Source organism: Monomorium pharaonis, chromosome 5 (assembly GCF_013373865.1).
Source record: "Monomorium pharaonis isolate MP-MQ-018 chromosome 5, ASM1337386v2, whole genome shotgun sequence".
Lineage (NCBI taxonomy): Eukaryota > Metazoa > Arthropoda > Insecta > Hymenoptera > Formicidae > Monomorium > Monomorium pharaonis.
This window is the reverse complement of record NC_050471.1, coordinates 27,937,262-27,958,029: the sequence shown is the minus strand read 5'-3', so window position 1 is coordinate 27,958,029 and position 20,768 is coordinate 27,937,262. Positions and strand designations below refer to the sequence as shown.

General features: G+C 36.7%; 2 protein-coding genes across 3 annotated transcripts; both read left to right on the top strand.

Annotated features, from left to right (window-relative positions):
• The first annotated feature begins 88 nt into the window (after nucleotides 1–88).
• Nucleotides 89–5,210, top strand: LOC105838562 (U3 small nucleolar RNA-associated protein 14 homolog C). 2 transcript variants are annotated; one of them, XM_012684220.3, is made up of 8 exons: nucleotides 89–210; nucleotides 617–799; nucleotides 887–1,103; nucleotides 1,643–1,966; nucleotides 2,340–2,591; nucleotides 2,788–3,611; nucleotides 3,704–4,181; nucleotides 4,683–5,210. In XM_012684220.3, exons 2-8 carry the CDS (start codon nucleotides 681–683, stop codon nucleotides 5,181–5,183), a joined length of 2,715 nt encoding a protein of 904 aa, XP_012539674.2. In that variant the 5' UTR covers nucleotides 89–210; nucleotides 617–680; the 3' UTR covers nucleotides 5,184–5,210. The 2 variants fall into 2 exon arrangements, with proteins under 2 accessions (XP_012539674.2, XP_036143468.1); XM_036287575.1 differs by lacking the exon at nucleotides 89–210 and adding an exon at nucleotides 219–339.
• Nucleotides 5,211–6,120: 910 nt separating this feature from the next.
• Nucleotides 6,121–20,729, top strand: LOC105838642 (S-adenosylmethionine decarboxylase proenzyme). The gene is made up of 6 exons (XM_012684347.3): nucleotides 6,121–6,494; nucleotides 9,073–9,159; nucleotides 15,364–15,490; nucleotides 18,884–18,986; nucleotides 19,137–19,420; nucleotides 20,407–20,729. The coding sequence occupies exons 1-6, from the start codon at nucleotides 6,364–6,366 to the stop codon at nucleotides 20,710–20,712; spliced, it is 1,038 nt and encodes a 345-aa protein (XP_012539801.1). The 5' UTR covers nucleotides 6,121–6,363; the 3' UTR covers nucleotides 20,713–20,729.
• The last annotated feature ends 39 nt before the right edge of the window (nucleotides 20,730–20,768 follow it).

Genomic DNA, 20,768 nt, shown 5'->3' with positions numbered 1-20,768 from the left:
CATATATATCTGTTACTTTTCAATTAAGTGTCGATTCCTTTAATGTTCCTGTCCTTGCCTCATCGGCGAGTTTCCAGTTTAATACGCAAGAAAGTAACCGCAAGCCGGTAGGGTGCACGTGTGCGCAGCGTGCTCTTCAAGCCGGAGGAACAGTGAAACAGGAGGATCGTGGATCCGGACCGCCGCATGCACCAGAAATGTACCAAAATGGTTAGCCACGCCTTAACCAGAAAGTACCAAACACGCGAAAACGATCTGGTACACATTGGTATACTTTGGTACATGTACCAAACGATCGCCAAAAATCGCCTTATGATATAACGAATTGAAAATACCGCGGTAAGATGGCGGTATCTGGAAGCAACTTTTCATTGGCTGCGTTCAGCAGAAAAAGCAGCTTTGTAACTGTTGTAAAATTCTTCAACACGATTGGTTCTTGCTCTTAGTTCCTGTTAGATCTAAACGTATAAACCAGTCGTGTTGAAGAATTTTACAACAGTTGCAAAGCTGCTTTTTCTGCTGAACGCAGCCATTGGCTGTTAAAAGGCATAGCATAATCACTGCCGGTCGGAAAAAAACGGTGGAGCAAATCTGTAAACCTCGTGGAGTGTTGTAGGATCGTGACATGTGGGACTCATGAGTAACGGATCAACTTGTATCACGATAAGAGAGAATTTCGTATGACCACAAAAATGAGCGACGCGGAAATAGATCAAGATTTATACGAGAGCGACCAAGAAGTTGCTAAAAATCACTCAAATCTTATCGAGGCTGTGTCGCGCCTCGACAAGAGACAAAGGTAAAAAAATGTAGTTATTACAATTCTTGAAATGTTTAAATTTTTAAGAATTTTATGATATATTTTTTCATTTTCTTTCCTTGGCAGAGTGAAGAAGGCAAAACGAAGCGAACCCAGTTTAGAGGTATCAGAGTATCATCTTGTGAAAAGTGGAGTAATAGATGGAGATACGGTATGCACGCGAGACCTGATCAAATTGTTAGAACAAAAAGGGGATCAGAATGACACAATTAAAAGGCTTCGATACATTCAACAGAAGAACAAAGTTCTTCCGAAGCCATTGGAGAAACCAGCAGCTGAAAGGGTAATTTAATGTAATATTAGTTTAAATTGATTGATCTATTGTATTCGGTTAACCTCTGCATAATTTTAAAGTTACAGAATCTTAAGTATAGCTACAAAAAAGAAAATGAAATAGATTGATCAGTAAATATCAATCTGTTTTAAAATTATAAAATATACAAAATTGTTATTTTTTTAGACTTGATTATTTAGGTGTTAATTTTTTAAATACAAATTTGTCCATTTATTTTCATGTAATTTTTGCTAATAAAATTTGTATTAATTAAGAAATGTCAATCTTTTATGTATTATAGAAATTAGTTATTTAAAGTTATTTTAAATAACTAATTTATTATTTTTTATTTAAATGTTTATTAATGTTTAATTTGAGTTTAATAATGAAAAATTTATTATTTAAATGTTTATTAATGTTTAAATTTCTATCTATTTTATTATAATTTTCCTATTTTTATAACTGTAACTTTTCCTAATAAAATTTATATGGCATCTTGCATAAGACAAAATAAGAAACTTAAAGCTTGAATTCTTTATTATTTATAGATTAAAAGGACAATAGGTCTTGAGAAGGTTACAGAGGAATTGAAAAAATGGGACAGTATAGTTGCTAAGAATCGAACAGCTGAACAACTAGTCTTTCCGTTGAAACGTATAACACCAGTGACAGATTCTCACAATTTAAAGACTCCTAAATTTCTGAAGGGCTTTAGTATAAAGTCTGATTTGATGAAAAAGTTTGAAGAAGTGGATCCTACATTGCTTTATCCTGCTGTCGACAAGGAAGAGGAAAAGGATAATAAATACAAAATGACTCTGAAAGAGGTCATCATAAGGAGGAAGGAAGCTGCCAGATTAAGAGCACAACAGGTACAAAAACTTATGCTGCAGTTTAAGAGATTATATTTAAAGAAGAAATAAATTCAAAAGCAAACTACTGTTATTTTTTATTAGAAGATATATTTAGAGAGAGACTTCCAAATTCTTTTAATTAAGGCACAATTAAAATGCGCACAAAAGATAATAATGGGCGATTTTATGCTAATAATACAAAATTTTTCAATTGTTTTTGTTATTAGGATAAAGTCATCTTTTGTCTTTTACATTTTTGTATTTTAATTATATGAAAAAATTTGGAATTCTACAAAGCCACAATTTATTTTTATTTTTTAATAAAAAATGTCGGCAATTTGCTTTAGGATTCCCTTAATGGAGAACGGTTTTTAACATCTTTAACTTTCAGTCATATAGAGAGGCAAAGGCGCATCGTCAGCATAAGATAAAGAGCAAAAAATTCCATCGCATCGAGCGAAAAAATAAAATTAAACAACATTTAAAGGATTTCGAAAAATTAAAAGATACTAATCCAGAGGAGGCTCTTGCAAAATTAGAACAATTAGACAAAACTCGTGCCGAAGAGAGAATGTCATTGAGACATAAAAACACGGGCCAATGGGCTAGGAATAAACAGATTAAAGCCAAATATGATAAAGAAGTGAGTATTACATATTTTGATTCAAAATATAAAATATAAAAAACATCCATGGGTAAAAAAACATCTATTTTTAATAAAAATTATATTAATAAAAATTTATACTTAAATATTTTCCAGAAGTAGTTAAATATTCTTAATATTAAAGATGTTGAAATGTTATAAAAAATAGTAAAATATAATAAATTTTTTTTATTAGACACGACAAATACTCTCTGAACAATTAGCCATTAGTAAAGAATTGACGCAAAAAGTTAAGAGAATAGATAGTAGTGACGAGGAAGATGAGGATGATGAGAATGATGAGGAAAACATAAAAGATAAAGAAGATGAGATACTATTAAATGAGAAAGGAGACAACATAAAGACCAATTCTGAAATTGATGATTTCATTAAGCTTTGTCGGGAGTACTACGATAAGAAGCAACAGAAGGCAGAGATAATAGAAACAAGTGAAATTTCAGGTGAGATTCTATCGGAAAAGAAAAAAGAGTCGTCAAATCATAATACAGAAAATACTACGCAAATAAATTCAAGTAATATGAAAAATAAACTCCTCAAAAATAAGAAGAATAGTGTTTTGCAAACAAGTACTAGTGATAAGACAAATGAATTATGCAACAATGAGAAAGACAATGCTTTGCAAGCAAATATAAGTGATACGACAATAAACTCACATGATAATGAGAAAAATAGTGCTTTGCAAGCAAATACAAGTGATAAGAAAAATAAATCCCGTGGCAAGAAGAAAAACGATACTTTGCAAGAAAATATAAGTGCAAAAAATAAATCCTGTAGCAATAAGAAAAATAGTACTTTGCAAGCGAAAATAAATGACACTAAAGGTAAATTACAAGGCAATGAGAAAAGTAGTGCTTTACAAGCAAGTACAAGTGATACAAAAGGCAAATCTTGCAGCAATGAGAATAGTAATGCTTTATTAGCAGCTGCAAATGATACAAAAGATAGATTTTGTAAAGAAATAAAACGTAAAGAAAGTTGTAAAGCTACTACGCAAGCAAGGTATATTGAAAATTATAAGTTTTCCAAATAATACTATATAAGATATGAATAATAAAAAATTTAAGATATAAAAATGAAATATTTAATTTCAGGGGATCGAAAAAAGAAAACGCAAAGCGCAAATTAAATCCAAAGGTGCAGGAAGTGAAGAAGAAATTCAAGGTAAACGACGACAAAACAAAAAAGAATGGGGAAGAGAAGAAGAAAAAGGAGATTGAAGATTACTCGCCAAGCCTCGAATTCGAAAATCCCAAACGGAAACCTATTTTAGATTCTCCATTGGAAGAAACGACTACCTCCAGAGAACATGTACAGAAGGATAATGATCTGATGAGTTTGAAGGCAATAGCGAATAGCGTAGAGAAGCCGGTCGATATTGATAGCTACGAACCGGAAATAGATCCAAAAAAATACGTAAATGTAAAGCCCAAACATTTGAAGACTCAGCTACCAGATGTGGCCACGTATGGAGATGAGGACAGTGATCAGGAGGAAACGCACAGAATAATGAGTGAGGCATTCGCGGACGATGACGTTGTCGAGGAATTTATGAAAGAGAAGGACGAGGAGGTATGTAATAAAAATTTTTTTTAACTACATGTATATAAAAAAAACAAATTATTATATCGTTTTTGGAAAAAATTTGTTGAAACTTGCAAATTAGTGCTCTTAATTTTTCTGAAAAATAAAACGAGAAAAATTTTTTTGTCTAGGAAAAATATGATTATAATAGTGATAGTAGATTTTATTGATAAATTACTTTTTATTGATAAATTACTTATTATTCAAATGAAAAAAATCTTAAAATTAGTGACGTAGAAAATAATAAAAAGAAAGAGATGGCATTAAAAGAAAAAAAAAACGTGAAAAAATAGGACAAGGAAAAATGGAAAAAAAATTGTTTTTTCTTTTATTCATTAAATTTTCGAAAATTTTAGAACTTGATTAAAAACGCTAGATCATGTATAATAGATAGATATACTTTTTGTTTCTTTGTACTGAATGATGTTGCGTTTCTATGAAAAATTAATAAAAACTGTTAATAATTTAGTACATGCAAAATGATTTCAGGTGAAGAAATCGCAGCCGCAGGTTATTGATTTGAGTCTACCCGGGTGGGGCGACTGGGGAGGACCGAATGTCAAGAAGCGTAATATAACTCGTAAAAAAAGCCGATTTATGCTGACTGTTCCCAAGGAAGCGCCACGTAAACCTGAGAATAAAGGAAAAGTCATAGTATTTGAACATGAAAACGAAAAACTGAGGAAACATCTCGTCAAGGAGCTACCTTATCCGTTTACCAAAGTCAAGGATTTTGAAGCGAGCATTAGAGCTCCTATCAGCAGGACCTTCGTTCCAATGAGTGCCCATGTGCGACTCATTCAGCCAACAGTGAAAACCAAGTTGGGACAAATAATCGAGCCGATGGATGAAAATCAGTTGGTGAAAAATCAACCAATGATGAAAAAACCACTATTAAAACGTATCAATGCGAAAAATAATAAGAAGAATATTGTAAAAAACAATGCGAAGAAAAATAAGAAGGAGAATAACAAAAAGAATAGTAAATAAAGATGTAAAAACACAGACTGTAAAAAAGCTATAAATCTTTTTTAAAACGTGGAAGAAATTCTCATGGATTCCTTCTACCTCCCAGAGACACTAAGGGGTATGTCGGACTTTTACTAACTCCCACGGATATAGGCGTTTATCATAGCAGCCTCAGAACCAGATTTTTTTCGAATTAATTCCACGGAATGTATAATAAATTGTATTATACACTATATATAAAAATATTTTAAAAATATATTTTTATGATTAATTAAATTAATAAGTAATAAATTAATAATTAGCTCCCTGACAAAAATTTCTTATATATATATATATAATAGTATATATATTACATAATAGTGAAAAAATTTTTATTTTAAATTTATGAAAATTTTTGAATAATTATATGTTAAATTTTTACTTTAGAATAAGAAATTCTTAGAAATATATTAGAATTTACATATGTAAAGGCTTATATTTTGGATATTTTGTAAGTTTTCTTTAGCAATTATAGAATACGAAGTTTTGAAAAGTTATATAATTCTGAGAGAAACGTTCGTCAGGGCTGTTAATAATTCAGCACTTATCATTCGCATTGCTGAAATTATGTCGAGAAAAATAAGCATTTCTACGAAAAAAAATTTATCATCATGCTTATCGAGCGAAGGCAGCACAACGTGGTAGCGATAAGATCACGTATCACGATTCTGCGCTCGCGCACCGGCGCCCCCTGCCGGCGGCCGGCGACGGCGCGCGGAACAGTTCCGCCCGGCGCCGCTCGCGGCGCCACGCTGCAGAAGCGCGCGAACCGTGCAGCGTGCGAGACGCGGCGGTTGGCTGGCGGTGGCGGCGGCGATGACGACGGCGGCGACTCCGGTGGTGGTGGTGGCGGCGGCGGCGCAGCATGCCTGGCAGCACCGGCGACCATCCGTCCGTCAATCAGTCAATCGTCGTGCCTCTGGTGTGGTCAGTGTGTCAGTCAGTCCACGAGCGCGCGTCACACCGGGAATAGTGCAACCTCTCTCGCACACAACGCTCCGTGATTATCCACGCATCCGAGTCGATCAAGTTTCGAGCGAAGGGATCAGCGAACACGGGGGAGAGCCAGGCAGATCGGGACGGCGAGGAGGGGACCACACAATTGCGTGCGATTTTTCGGGCGCGAGTTGGACCGACCGCGCGCGGGCCGGACGGCGAGAGGATGGCGGACACCAAGGACGACTGCGCCGACAACGTGCAGTTCTTCGAGGGCGTCGAGAAGCTCCTCGAGATCTGGTTCACCAGCTCCAAGGGCCTCAAGCAGCATCAGGGTGATCTTCGGCAGGTACCACGGTAAGTACGCCGCCCGCCGGCGTCTTGCTGCTATACCTCCGACACCATCGCCACCGCCACCTCCTCTTCCATCTCCACCACCTCCTCCTCCTCGCCACCCCGCGGGAACGATGACAGTCGACGCCGGCCAGGCCAGGACGGACGGACGGTAACGACAGCCGCGCCGGCGTCGACCGTTGGGAGCCGTACACTCGGACTGACCGCTCACGTCGTCCCGATCCCGATTTTTCTACAATTTCCCCCCCTCCCCCCGACCGAACTTCCAAAAGCTTCCTAGATCGAGGCACCGCCGCGCCGTCTCTCTACGGGGTATTTCACCCAGGTTGGGTGAAATGTCACGCCGTGATTCACGTCCCGGAGGGAGCGACGCTTCGTGACGGATGATGACAGCGACGGTTTGCGTCCTCCTCACAGAGGAAGTTTCCTTTTAAAAAGTCTCCCGTCCGCGGTTGTCCGTTATTGCCCCAAAGTATGGGACGGAATAGAAGCACGAAGGAAAGGATGCATCGACAGCATGGGGAAAACTGGTGGCAGCTTTAAAGAACGTTGCAAACAGTATTTCATGCTTTTACCATGGTTTTTGATCATCAATATTAAAGACGATTATTGATTAACATCGAATTAACATTTCGGTTCGTTGTTTGATTGACGCGCGGGGGAAAAAATGGTGCGGCAACAGCACGGTCTTTCAAACGGAGAATAATCCGGAAGTAATTTCAGTACGAAACAATTAATAAATTCAATAACGCCGCTTGTCACCGTTGGTACGTGAAGGGTTGTGTCCGTCCTTTCCTTTTCATTCTCAAGAATCAATTTCCCCCTTAAAGTCGCTCGAGTCCGAATTCTGGAAAGGATAGTTCAGGCGCATATTCCCGAGAACAATCGCAAATTCTTCCCCCGACTTATCGAACCCTCTCGATAAGGTCTCTCAGTTTTTTTTTTTTTTTTTCGGGTCTTCTCCCCTCGTCCGCCCGGATCCCGAGGATTCTCTTCGACAATCAAGCGAGTAAAGTTCAGACTCTATCGAAACGTTTTGGGTTACGACTCGAGGTATAAACTGGCAACGGAAGACGATAAGGCGAGATTTGCTCAACCTGTATCCACAGAGAGAGAGAGAGAGAGAGATAGAGCAGCGGCGCGCTCAGCGTGGCAATTACATAACCGCCGCGCGCCTATTGATAATAGCGAGGCGCAATCCGATTGTTGTACTGGTTGTTTACGCGAGGAACGTCGGGGTGTCGTTGAACCTACTCCGTCTGCTCGGACGTGGCGCGCCTATTACGCCGGGCGCCGGCCGATGTGCCGACCGCTGTTTATTTTTGCATATCACGGCGACAATAAATTTAGATCGCCCATGCCGCCGTCGGCCGGCAAGGAAGCGAGCCGATGGAGAACCGCTGATCCCCCGGAGGAAGCCTCCGGTTTTGGCACGCGGAACCGCGATTGTTATTGAACCTCTCTCTCTCTCTCTCTCTCTCTCTCTCTCTCTCTCTCTCTCTCTCTCTCTCTCTCTTTCGTTGGGGGTTCAACGATGAAGTTCACCCGGACGGTAGACGGAACGGCGTTCACGTTCACGTTCGGTCCGTCGATTCGGTTGATTGATAAATCAATTTCAATTTAGAGATTAAGGTAATCTCTCAAACGTCTGATAAATGTGCGCCACGGGAAACATGCGTGTGACCTCATGTCACAGGAATTTCGCCGTGTAACGAATGTAATACGGAAAGTAAAGCCCCTCTCGCGTAAACACGGGGAATCGTATTCTCGTAAGTCTTTCAATGATCTTTTTTTTTTTTTATTACAAGGACTCTGTTGTATAGTAATAAATAATTGACGAACTTCGCAACTTGGATTTCGATCTAAATTTATTTGAAGATCGAATTTACGGAAATCACTACGAGAGATTTGTTCGGACAGTCGCAAAATTTGTCAAATATTAAAAAAAAAAACCGCCTGCAAATTTGTTGTTTACAATAAGCCTGGAAAAGGCCGTGTTTAAAAGAAATTTCTGTAACTTGTATTGCTTTATCAGCGACGCACAAAGTAGCGTTTTAATGGGACATATTTTTGAACGTTTCTTTGAATTATTTTTTTTTTTAATTTTTAATTTAAATTTTAATTTAAAAATTGAAACGTTTTAACGAAATTTATGAAATCTTTCACGACAGAATTGGCACAAGTTATCGTACATACGCCAATTTTCTTTAAAAATTTTAAGGAAAAATTCAGAAACATGTCCCGTTAGAATATTTTTACATTAGAATGCTATTTGTGCACCGCTAATAAGTTAAGTAAAAGTTAAGGAAATTTGTTCGTTTCATTTTTTCCTCCGTTCATGTTGTACCTGAAAATTCTACTGACATTTCTTAAATTGATAAATTTTTACGCTGTACATACTATATTCGGTAAATTTCTCATTAATCGCTATAAGTTGTTATTACTTTCTTAAAATAACAATTTATGTGCGAGATCGATCTTAACTTCAAACAATTAATGAAATTCGAGTTACGAAGTTTGTTAATTATTTGCTATTTTGCTGTAATGATACTAATCGGATAAATCGCTATTATTCTTGCAGGCAAAAGTGGGAATCGTTGCTTAAGATAGTCCGTTGCGAGATCATCAGTTTTTGCCGCAACGACCAAATGGACGCCTACGTTCTCAGGTAAGTCAAAACAATATGAAAGTCGCGCGCTCAGGTAATAGACCGGGCCGACCGTCAGGGAAAGAAGGAAGAGCCTTGAGATTTATAACGAGAGATATTTTTGTCAAAGAAATCAATGCCGACGAGTCGACCATTGTGCTATTTTTGGGCCTAAATCGCCTACTTGCCTAACATAAAATTATGATGTCTGCTCTTCCGAAACTCAGCGAGTAGAATATTGTTTTTCACATTCTATTGTTCCGAGAACCCGTGGAGTCACGATATTTTATTTCTCAGTTTAATGCAGAAAGGATGTTTAAAAATTTAATTACCGTACACACACACACACACACACATACACAAACAGCTGTTTCTTAAAATTCTAAGCCCCGCTTGCATTAATTGCAACTTCAGAATTGAAATCGGGTCAACTTACCTACCAATTTTTTTCAATTCTTAAAACTGGAGGAGGCAGACAATAAATTATATTGTCTACCTCGTAGTAGGTTCCTTCCAGATTGCTTCAGCGTGATGTGTGTCGGTCGAAACTCCGTTCAGCTCGACGAAACTCGGATTGTATCACTTGGCGACAATAGCCGTCGTATTCCCATCTCCAAACACTTTCCTTTGCCGTTTTCCAGCTTGAGAACCTTTCGGAGAAGAGGAATCATAAAGTTTCCACAGCTCTCAAAGTCATTGCAATGTGAAGTACAATTTTGTATTCCTTCTGAGATTCAGAAGCGAAACGGACAAGATCGTTTTTCAGGAAATCTCAAAAGTTTCGGCGAAAAGACTTTCAATGCGATTTAAGTTTCAGTTAAAAAGATGAGAACTCTTCTCACTTGATTTTGTTCGCTTTCCGCGTTTAAAGTGAGACATTCTATATTTTCAGATTTACGAAATTTTTTTTTTAAAGAAGTTTTTTTTTTTGCTCTTGCGAACTTTCACTAGATATTTGGAAAATAATACGTCATATAAATCCACATAAAGTTCGTACAGCATTAAAACACAAATTAGAAAAAAATGAGCGTATAATTTCTCACACGTTCACCTCCGAGGGGAAAAAAAACTAACTTAATTCTGCGTTAATCTAATAAACTTTACGCGCGCGGTATACAGTTCTAAGTGTCAATTGTTCCACTTCAACTTCTTGGCAAACTTACCTATCAGATAAGCACGTGTTTATCTTTATTTTTTTCTAAATAAATAAATACAGACACATATTTACCACCTGATACTAGACAAGTTTATCCAAGAAGTTGGAACAAACGACCCTTTAAACTTGATCAATTTTTTTTCAACTCGAGCATTATGTATTTAAGTTAAATATACAAACACTTGAACTAAAGTTCAAGTGTTCAAAATACTCTTCAGTCAAAGACTTAAAAAACTTGAACTTCAATGTTAAGTATTTATATATTTAACTGAAACGCATAGTATTTGAATCGAAGGGATTTCATCAAGTTACCAACTTTTTCCCTCGTTGTACTGAACGCGTCATCTGTTTCCATTCAGAAACTGTCTCAACTTTTTTCTTAATCCTCCAATTTAGCTTGTACGTCTTTATGACGCCGCGAAAATGCTGGAAGATTCGCGTACGTGCGACCGCTGTCGACTGGGGGAGAGAAAGAGAGAGAGAGAGAGAGAGGGAGGATTAAAACGCACGACAACCCCATGTTGAATTAAATTCCGCGCGTCATCCCTCCGAGCTGAAATTGTGCTGTTAAATCCAGGGACGGGGAAGTAACGAGAGTCACGAGTGACGCGTCATTTTACATTTTCGTCGTAATTACATTACAATGTTTTCGTAACGTAAGGTAACGGTGGAGCCGGGGGGAGTTGGAACGGAATACTTTTCGACAAGTAACTCGCCAAATCGTTATTGTAAAGATGTAACGGTGAAACTCTCGTTACTCGCAACGCGTTACTCTCCCGGGTGAACCAGAACAACGACGTTAATCCTCATCAGGCGTGGAACGCAGGGCTAATTGTCGGGGCCGCGAGACGGATGGGCGAGAAGGGCGCGCGGGTGTTCGAGGGGGTGTGCGAGCAACGGCGCAATTTTTCGTGACGCGCGTAGAAAGCTGAGAGCGGGTTGGCGCTCCGAGGGGCGTTCCGAGGAAAGGGAGCGAACGAGAGTGCGAGAGAACGAGAGAGAGAGAGAGAGAAAAACACTCAGCCGCCCGTGTACCGGTGTGGTATAATCGATATATCGAATTGTTTTGATGGGGAAGAGGTGCACCGTCCGGCCCGGCCGGTCGGTCACGACGCGACGCGGCGGGATGGAATTGGAATGGGATGGGATGCGACGTGCCCCGGTTCCAGAATATTTGAGGGTGCGCGAGTCGACCCAGTGCCGCCCCTATAAATAAATATGGTCAAGGTGACACTTTCGCGCGCGTTTCAACCCTCCGCGCGGCGCGGGCCGCTCTCCTCCGGTCGACGGCGGCGGCGGCCGCACGTATACGCGAGTCTCTCGGCTACTTAATTAGCGGTAATGACGATAAATGACGATAATTTGTATTATCTTGTGGGGGGGGGGGAATACTTCCCTAAAGACGAGAAAAATACTTAATTAGCGTATGAAAATATGATAAAATGGAATATGTAACGGTAAATGGTATTTAAAAAAATAAAGATTACGCTGTAAAAAATTGTTGTAAAATTACAACTGTAATAGTGGGTAACTTTGAGACCAACTATAATAGTGGTAAATTTTCTTGTGTACGTAATTTTGTATAATAAATTTTGCAATAATTTCTTAATTTGTTTTTTACACTTGTGTATACACTGTTAACAAATTTATGACGAATTAAATTTTTTTTACTTGTACACTGCAAAATTATAGACAAAAGTAAATTTACAACTATTATAGTTGGTCTCAAAGTTATCCACTATTATAGTTGTAATTTTACAAGAATTTTTTACAGTGTAATTGATGGGAGAGAAAAAGGGGTAAATTTAATTTTTAATTCGCGACACTTTTTTGTGTTACACTGGGGATTACTTAAAGGTCGAAACGTGTGTATTTTTAGATGGTTATAAACTTTACGTAAGCACGCAAAAAATCAACTCGCGTAAGCGCCTTTATTTATATCTAATTTTCAACAGTTTGTGACTTTGAATGATTAGTTATTTTTATTTTGCAAAGGAAAGTAAATTGTGGAGAAAGGAAAGGGAAACAAGGCGGTAAAGTGGTAAAGCGGATCTTGTTATAGACCGGAAAGATAATCCGACAATCCTTCTTAAGGTTTCCAAAGGATTTCGCGAGGGATAAGTTATTTTCAAATTGATCTGATTTTTTGAGTTGTGTCTTCTAAATAACCTGCTGATTTAGAAATTCTCCGTTAATTTAAATTTCCTATAAGAGGGGCATTTGCTTCGTTTTAACTTTTGTTTTTTTTTTTCTTTTGCGACTCTACGCGTAATCGGTATCTTCCGGCTAGTTATGAGATATCAATTTCTCGCGAAATCTAAGCTACATCCTCCGTAGAATTTCACCGGACGTAAGATTCGTGGAATTCCTCTGGAAAAATAAATTGGTTAGTTAATATTAATTACTTTATTATTACTTATTAATTAAAATTATTTATTCATTTAATTTAATCTGTATTAAACTGAGTAAAATATATTCAAGTTTGTGGCGCTCAAGCATTAAAAATAGAAATATGCAGAAGTTGTTAAAATAATGTTTTTCAAATAAAATCGTTATCTTTCATAATGTTCCTGGAATATGGAAGGAAATAGTGATAATTTTTTTAATGAGTGTTATAAATGATTCACAGTGACATACGCATATATACATGTCATACATATATTTTTTTAAGTTATATGTATTAAATTACAATTGAGATACGATTTTCCTTATGTTTTTGAAATAATTTTTCATAAATATGTGTATATTTCTCCGTCATGTTCTCTCGTTCACCTCAAGCTTTCGCTACTTAATTTCTAAAATAAATTGACCTTTGCATTTATTTAGCTTGTTATTAAAATAAAGTCATCGACTTTTCTATTTATTTGAATTTAATTACAAAATTTCTAAAGTCTAAATTTTAATCTTCGCAATAAATCATAATTTAGAAATGATCGGTATTGCTTTTATATTATTTTTACTTTTGTATTACTTGTTTTATTATTATTATTATTATTATTATTATTATACTGTTATTTTTCTGTATTGTTAATATTTTTTTATCTTACATCTTGTAATTCTTATAAGTTTCCGTTAATTGTTTCTGATAATAAAGAAGAAAATAACATATTAATTAATTGAAATTAAAAACTGCATACGTTTCGTCATTTGCATAATTTGAATCCAATTTGTGTTTCGCGAAATTTGTTCCCTACCGGAAAATAGTGGAATTTTTTTGATGTCTGTGTAACATCACGAAGTAATGTTCGATATTCTGTTATCTTTAAATATAGGTTTATCACATTTTTATTTAGACACTTGTAAGAAGTTTGCCTCCACTATCGCTCTCGTTGTCTTCGCGGAGAATCTTAGGGTCAACGTCTATCGCCGATAACCTTTGCCGATCTATTTTTAAATTAATTTTTACAGAAAGCTTTCCGGCTTTCACTCGTCATTCGTCAGCGAAAAGGCAAAAATACAAGTATTACTAATGAATGAATAAATTTGCGTTGGCATAAATGAAATTTAACTTCAAGTAATCGATGACGGGGTGCTTTTAAAAAATAAAATATACGAGACAAGAAAAATTTATATTCTAATAAAATTAATAAAATTATTAATATATTTTTGTTGTATATTTAAGTTTTGATATACAATTATCCCAAAATTTTGTATACCACAATAAAAGTTCAACAACCATTGACTTAATCAAGGACTTGGCGGAGAAATTGCGAAAAAATATAAAATAGAAAGCTTTTTTACCTTTTACGGCCGGTTGTTTCAACTTTTTAATAAACTTAACTATCAGGTAAGCATGTGTCTATTTTTTTTTCTAAATAAATAAAGACAGACACATATTTACCTGATGGGTAAGTTTGCCAAGAAGTTGGCAGGAACAACCGGCCTTTAATGTATTGACTGTTGATGAATAAGTGAGCTGCATATCCCTTTCGTTTTTCGAATCGTTAACAACTCGTTTTTCGAACGTACAGGTCAATTCTGCGAGCGCGGTATCGCGGTACAAGGTGTACTTTTTTTCGTGTTTATCAAGCCGTTGGTGCAATCAAGAAGCAGCGATTATCTTAAAATGAATGAATTATCGGGCGACAATGTTGTCGGTCGTTGCGTGGCTGACGTTGACGTAACGTGGTGGCGGTCCACGTGGCACGCTCGTCCGGAGTGAACGCGGGTCTGTATTTGCGGATTGCGCGAATTGTCTCGGTTCGCAATATTTGCTTTTCACCGAATAGTGAAGCACCAGCTCAGAAATAGCAACATCGGCAGAAGCCAAGCGCGTAATCTTTTAATAACTTTCATTCTTCGCTGACCTTCGGTAATACGAATTACGGGCGCGCTGTGTCAAATAGCGTCATAATTATCTATCACAATTAGTCGGAGGAGCAAATCAATTAAAGCTGAAAGAAAACAGAAACGAGATATAAAACGTGCGTCACTCTCTTTTCCTAATCTTTATGCGCGCGCGCGCGCGTTATGTGTTATCTCAGTTTAATAACTATTAAGATCTCCGGTGTCGCAAGCTTATTATTCATTACGAGTGCCGGCCGGCTCGCCGGTCTTTAGATAAAAATGATACTCCGCTTCCGTCAAGTCGAACAAAGAAGCCAATAGTTATACGATTATTTAATCAATTTTAAGCAAATTTAATTTAATTTAATTTCTTGTTTTTTTATTAAATTAATGAAATTTGATAACATAAAAATAACGGCTTTTAGATAAGAAAGTAAAAAACAGTTAAATAATTATATATATATACATATATACATAGAATGAAATTTAAATAAGAAATTTTGATTAAATTTTTAATTTTGGATTGCTATTTATTCTTCTCCTTCTATTTTTTGCCTTGCAAAAAATAAGATTTTTTTTTTTTTTTTCAGAATATTTGAACGTTTTGGTTTGCAATTTAAGTTAATGAATACATATTACGAAATATCGGGCGAATATTACGTGATTTTATCGCGTGGTGAATACGTACCGTCGAGAAATGTGCGCTAAAGCTTAATGAAAGTCGCAGCGAACTTCGTCGTCAGCGAAAAAGCTAATCATATGATTGTTTATCATGTCTGCAGTGAGAGCAGCATGTTTGTGTCCAAACGCAGACTCATACTGAAGACCTGCGGCACCACGACACCTCTGCAATGCTTGGAGCCGCTTCTGGAACTCGTCGAGAAGTACACTGGGTTCGATGATGTTGAGGTAAATGTTATTACATGTCACAAGGATATTACGAGCAACACGAATGCGTGGGCACGTAAAAGATCGGATTTACGACACGTAATTTGTACACACATTTTTGACATCGCGATATCATGAGGTTTAAAAAACAGAGACCAAAATTATTAAATAATTATTACATGAAAGTCTTTCATTTCCTTTTCATATGATGTAACTAAATTTCTTTTCGAACGTCATACTCGAAAATTTAAAACGAATGGAGACGTGCAGTTGCGTAAACTGAGGCAACGTTATGTTATAATTGATGTGAACTAATTATACGTATCGTGCCCAAGCAAGAGTTTAGAGGTAACAGATTTGTAAGATTTTTTAATGAAAGAAATATAATAATAAAAAATGAACAACGTATAAAAATTTTATATTGTAACAAAATTTTAATAATCTTTAAAGGATCTTATAAATCTCTCCTTCTGTGGAATATATTAATAAAAATAGATAAATATATTTATCTTTATATTAATATTTATCTATTTTCATATTATACACACATTGAGAGAAAAATATTAATTTAATTGAATTTTTTCAACTTGATTAAATTTTATCAGTTCAAATATTTATATATAATTTATATATAATTATGCATTTAACTTAAATACATAAAATACTTGAACTTCCATTTAAGTATTGTCAATTTTTCTTTTAAAATATTGTTTAAAATGACATTTGTATATCATATCAATCAATATTATTTTTTAAATATAGAAATCTTTTTCTTAGAGGAAAGTCATCAATATTGGCATAGACTTTCTCAAGTGGCACCTCTTTTTTCGTCGGAAAGTAAAATTGCAATTCCATAATATTAACACCGATAAAAACATGACCTACTTAGATAATTAAAGGAATAAAAATCTTTATGCTTTTTTTCCATAAAATCTATTAAAAATTAATCTAATCTAATCTAATCTTTATATACAGTCGCGTTACATGTCTTGCGGAACAACATAAGATATTTTCATAAACAAAAAAATGTTTTGCGTTCGAAGTGCAAATTAAGAATCCTCGTATATAAATGTATAAACTTGTAAATATTTTGTACAAATATTAGTCAAGGGAAATGTAGCCTACTGTACCCTAACTTGGGAACCAACTTTTCAGAACGTTTATTTTCGCTTGTGTTATGAAAACATTAATTATTTCAAATATGAAAACGGTGTTATGAAAACCGCCGGAAGTCACTTTCTGGTTATTTACATTTTTAGAGTATTACTATCAGCTTTTTTTTTTTTTAAAGAAATACTATTTTCGTCTACACACAAGATCAGATTTTTTTTTGTTTTTTCATTAACAATTTCTCTCTCGCCGCAAAGACATTTCGCAAGTCCTGTCCATCTCTTATCGGGCACGTGCCCGTCGGCAGATACGACGCAGGCGGTTGCGACGCGGGCGGCGAGGAATCTCGGCTCCTTTCCTCCGACGCGTCGTTCTTCGGAGTCTCGGGAGTCACTTAGCTATATAACTTGACCTAGTGCGCGCGGATAAGAAACTCCGGCGGGCTCCCGCTATATATGTATACGTGGATACCCTCCGCCACGCGCGAAACGCGTCTCTCTGCCGCCTCCTGGTTTATTGATCTCAACCTATCTCGCCGCGCTGCCCGAAACGCGCGCGTTTTCGCTTACCGCATCGCGGAATCTTCCTCCACCCGCCCCTTGCCCCCCTCCCCCCTCGACCGCCGAGGGGGTGGCGGCGCCGAGGGGGTGAGAGGACACCCGAACGCGCACTTTCCCTCACGCTTTTCCCGCCACGCTCCGTCGCCCCCTGTTATCCCTTCTCGCATTTCGTTCGTCGCTTTGCAAACGGAAGGTGATATTTATTCGTCTCGAGATCATATCGCGTGGCTCTTGCGTTGAAATTCGAAGATGCGAACTTGCTACCGTCCTTCACCCTCTCCCCCCCCCCCTTTCTTCGGTGAGAGCGCGAGATTTGAAATATGGATTTAGATTAACATCTTACGTCGAAATAGATTGATGCGAAAAAAGCTGGCGGTCTTCGTTATTTATAACTTTATGCTTATATTTTGAAATGAACTTTTATCCGACCATTTTCGTGTAGTATAGCGTTTTAACGCGCAAAATTCGATTTGCTGACCCATGCTAATGGTTTGTTTTTCTATTACTGTTTAGGCTGTTAAATTAAAGAGAGAAAAAAAGCAAATTTGAATAATTTTATTGCATACGAACGTACTCAATATTGGTTCACAAAATTTCATAGAAGGAATTGAAAATGATCGTTCCTTTCCAACTTTAATTTGAGACTAAAATAAACTGCAAAACAATTCAGCAAACACCGAATGTAACATGGATGTCATATAACAAGTAATCATTGTGTCTATCTTATATAATATTACATTCGTGTTTTACATTCGATTTTGCTATTAACATAAAGGCAGTAGATCGAATTTTGCGCTTTAAGATAATATATATAAATGAAAGTTTATTCCAAAATAAGCATTAAAGTTTAAAATAATCGCAATTACTTTCGTATCAATCTGATTTTGTTTTCCGGTTGCAACTTGTTTACACGTTTCTCTTCTGTTTTCCGTGGGATCGAAGGATATCGCGTGTTTCCGTCCTTATTGGAAAAACACTATTAGACTCGCGAGAAAATTATTGGAAATCAATTCGAATCCGTGTATGCGCGTTATTAGTTTCAATAGTTTTTCCAAGAGTCCAATTCTATTTTACATAAGAGTAATTATCACTGAAAGAGAGGCGGAACTACGTAATGTCACAGGTGTGTCTCAAAGATACAATACCTTCAACGAACAATTACCGAAGATGTTAATGACGGTGATAACGTTAACGATAACAGTAATTATAATAATAACTGGTAATTGTAATAATGATGAAAATAATAAGTTGCAAATAAAGTCTGTTTCGATAATTTACGCATTACACATTTCAACGGAAAAAAAATTTTTTTTCGATCACTAGAAAAGATTATTCAAGACTAGTCATTTCCTACAATTTCTTACAATATCGAAATACATGAAAATATACGTAGCTCTTCTTTGCACAATTTTAATTGAAAATTTATGAAAATTGTAACATAATAGATTTGGAAATCGGATTCGCGAACTATAAGAAAACTATAAGAAATAATTACTTGTTCTGCTGTTTTTTTACTATGTTATTTACCTGTCACTGCTATAATTGTCATTTTTAATTACTTGTCATTAATTTTTTACAATCTCTATTATTATTCTCTCATTACTATCGTTATTGTATAATTATTGTTACTTCCAATTTTATTCTCGCTGTCATTAATGATAAAATATCTAGTAGAATACACAGAATTATTAAACGTCTATATACATATATACATGAGATTCTTAATGTTATGTTACATTTTCAGAACGTCTTTTACTCCCGAAAGAATTACAAGAAACCGGAGATCCAGATATCGCCGCATCAAACGTTCGAGGAGGAAGTTGCTCTGCTGGATTCTCTTTTCCCTGGTAATTATCAGTTTCTCTCAAATTAATATAGGAGAAAAGTAAGATAACTGAAAACAAGCGGAAATCGCGGATTAATCTCTCCGATTTAAATTAATTTTCGCATTTTGTCTCGGAAGCCCCATTTATCGCAGCTTCGTTTTCCTGTTTCAGACGGCGAAGCTTACTGCATGGGCTCGCCCGAGACGGACTGCTGGTATCTCTACACTTTGATCCGCGACAAGTCGCCGCAGGATTCGCCGGAGCCAGATCAAACCCTGGAGATACTCATGACGGATTTGGATCCGGACGTGATGTCGATATTCACCAGAGACGTTTGCTCGTCCGCCGACGAGGCGACAGTCAAGTCGGGGATCGACAAGCTCATCCCCACCATGATGATAGATGATTTCCTATTCGAACCATGCGGATACTCTATGAATGGGATATCTAAAAACGTGAGTCTCGAGCGAATGTTGAGAATAATTTTAAATTCATTTAGGGCCGGTTGTTCCAGCTTCTTGGCAAACTTGCCTATCAGGTAAATATGTGTCAGTCTTTATTTATTTAAGAAAAAAGTGAAGATAAACACATGCTTATTTGATAGGTAAGTTTACCAAAAATGTTGGAACAACCGGTTCTTAGTCGTAACGTTGAGAAAGACGTTCGTAAAGTAATTGCATATTACTTGGAAAATAATATATTATACACTGGCGCAAAAAAAAACCGAGACAAAAATTTTGATCGAATTTTTAGGCGATCTTCAAAGTGATGCAACTTTGCGAAAAATCATCCAAATTATATGTATACTTTTTTTTAGATTACAGGGCAAAGACTCTACTTTCAGAATCCCTAGGCGAAAGTTTGATTTGTTAAGTGTGAACTTTTTGTATCGCATGAGAACCAAACATGTTTTTTTTTTATTGAAAAAAGTAAAAGTTTATTATCATTTTCCACAAGTTTCTCGTTAAAATCTTGCTAATATTAATCCAGATTCTTAAAATTCATTCTTTTCTAAGCAATTAAAAAAAACAAACATGTCAATACGATGTTTTTTGTTGATTGCACACGAGTTTGAAATTTGCACTTTAAAGTATTTTAGCAAATAAATACGGTATTTTTTGAATATCATGAATTTTGAGTATCAATATGATATTGTCACATCATTTTATTCGTGTTTAACTCAATCATACTGCCGTCATCAGAGTGACCCGATATGCACCACGTGGAGGTTGATGGTCGGATTGTGCACATCATGAATCTTTGCCCTTTAATTAAAAAAAAATACACGTAATTTGGATGATTTTTCGAAAAGTTGCATCACTTTGAAGATTGCCTAAAAATTCGATCAAAATTTTTGTCTCGGTTTTTTTTGCGCCAGTGTATATGTAATAAGTATACATAAAAATAGCATATAATAATTTTTCATCTTTTCCTTTTTCAGGGCAGCTACATGACGATCCACATCACGCCAGAGCCTGAGTTTTCGTACGTGTCATTTGAATGCAATGTCTCGGAGACATCGTACGACGAGATAATCCGTCGCGTGCTGAACACCTTCAAGCCGGGCAAGTTCGTCGTGACAATTTTCGCCAACAAGCAATCGGCGGCGGCCAACTGTCCGCGCGAGCTCGAGAAGCGGTCCGATTACCTGAACCGCTCCGGCGACTGGCTGCGCACCGATGTGCAGTACTGTCGCTTCTCAAATTATGATTTGACCTGCGCCTTCTTCTCGCGCTTCCCGAGCTGAGGGTTCAAGGACGCTTCATTCGTCTCGCAACCCGGGACCAATGAAGCGCGCACCAC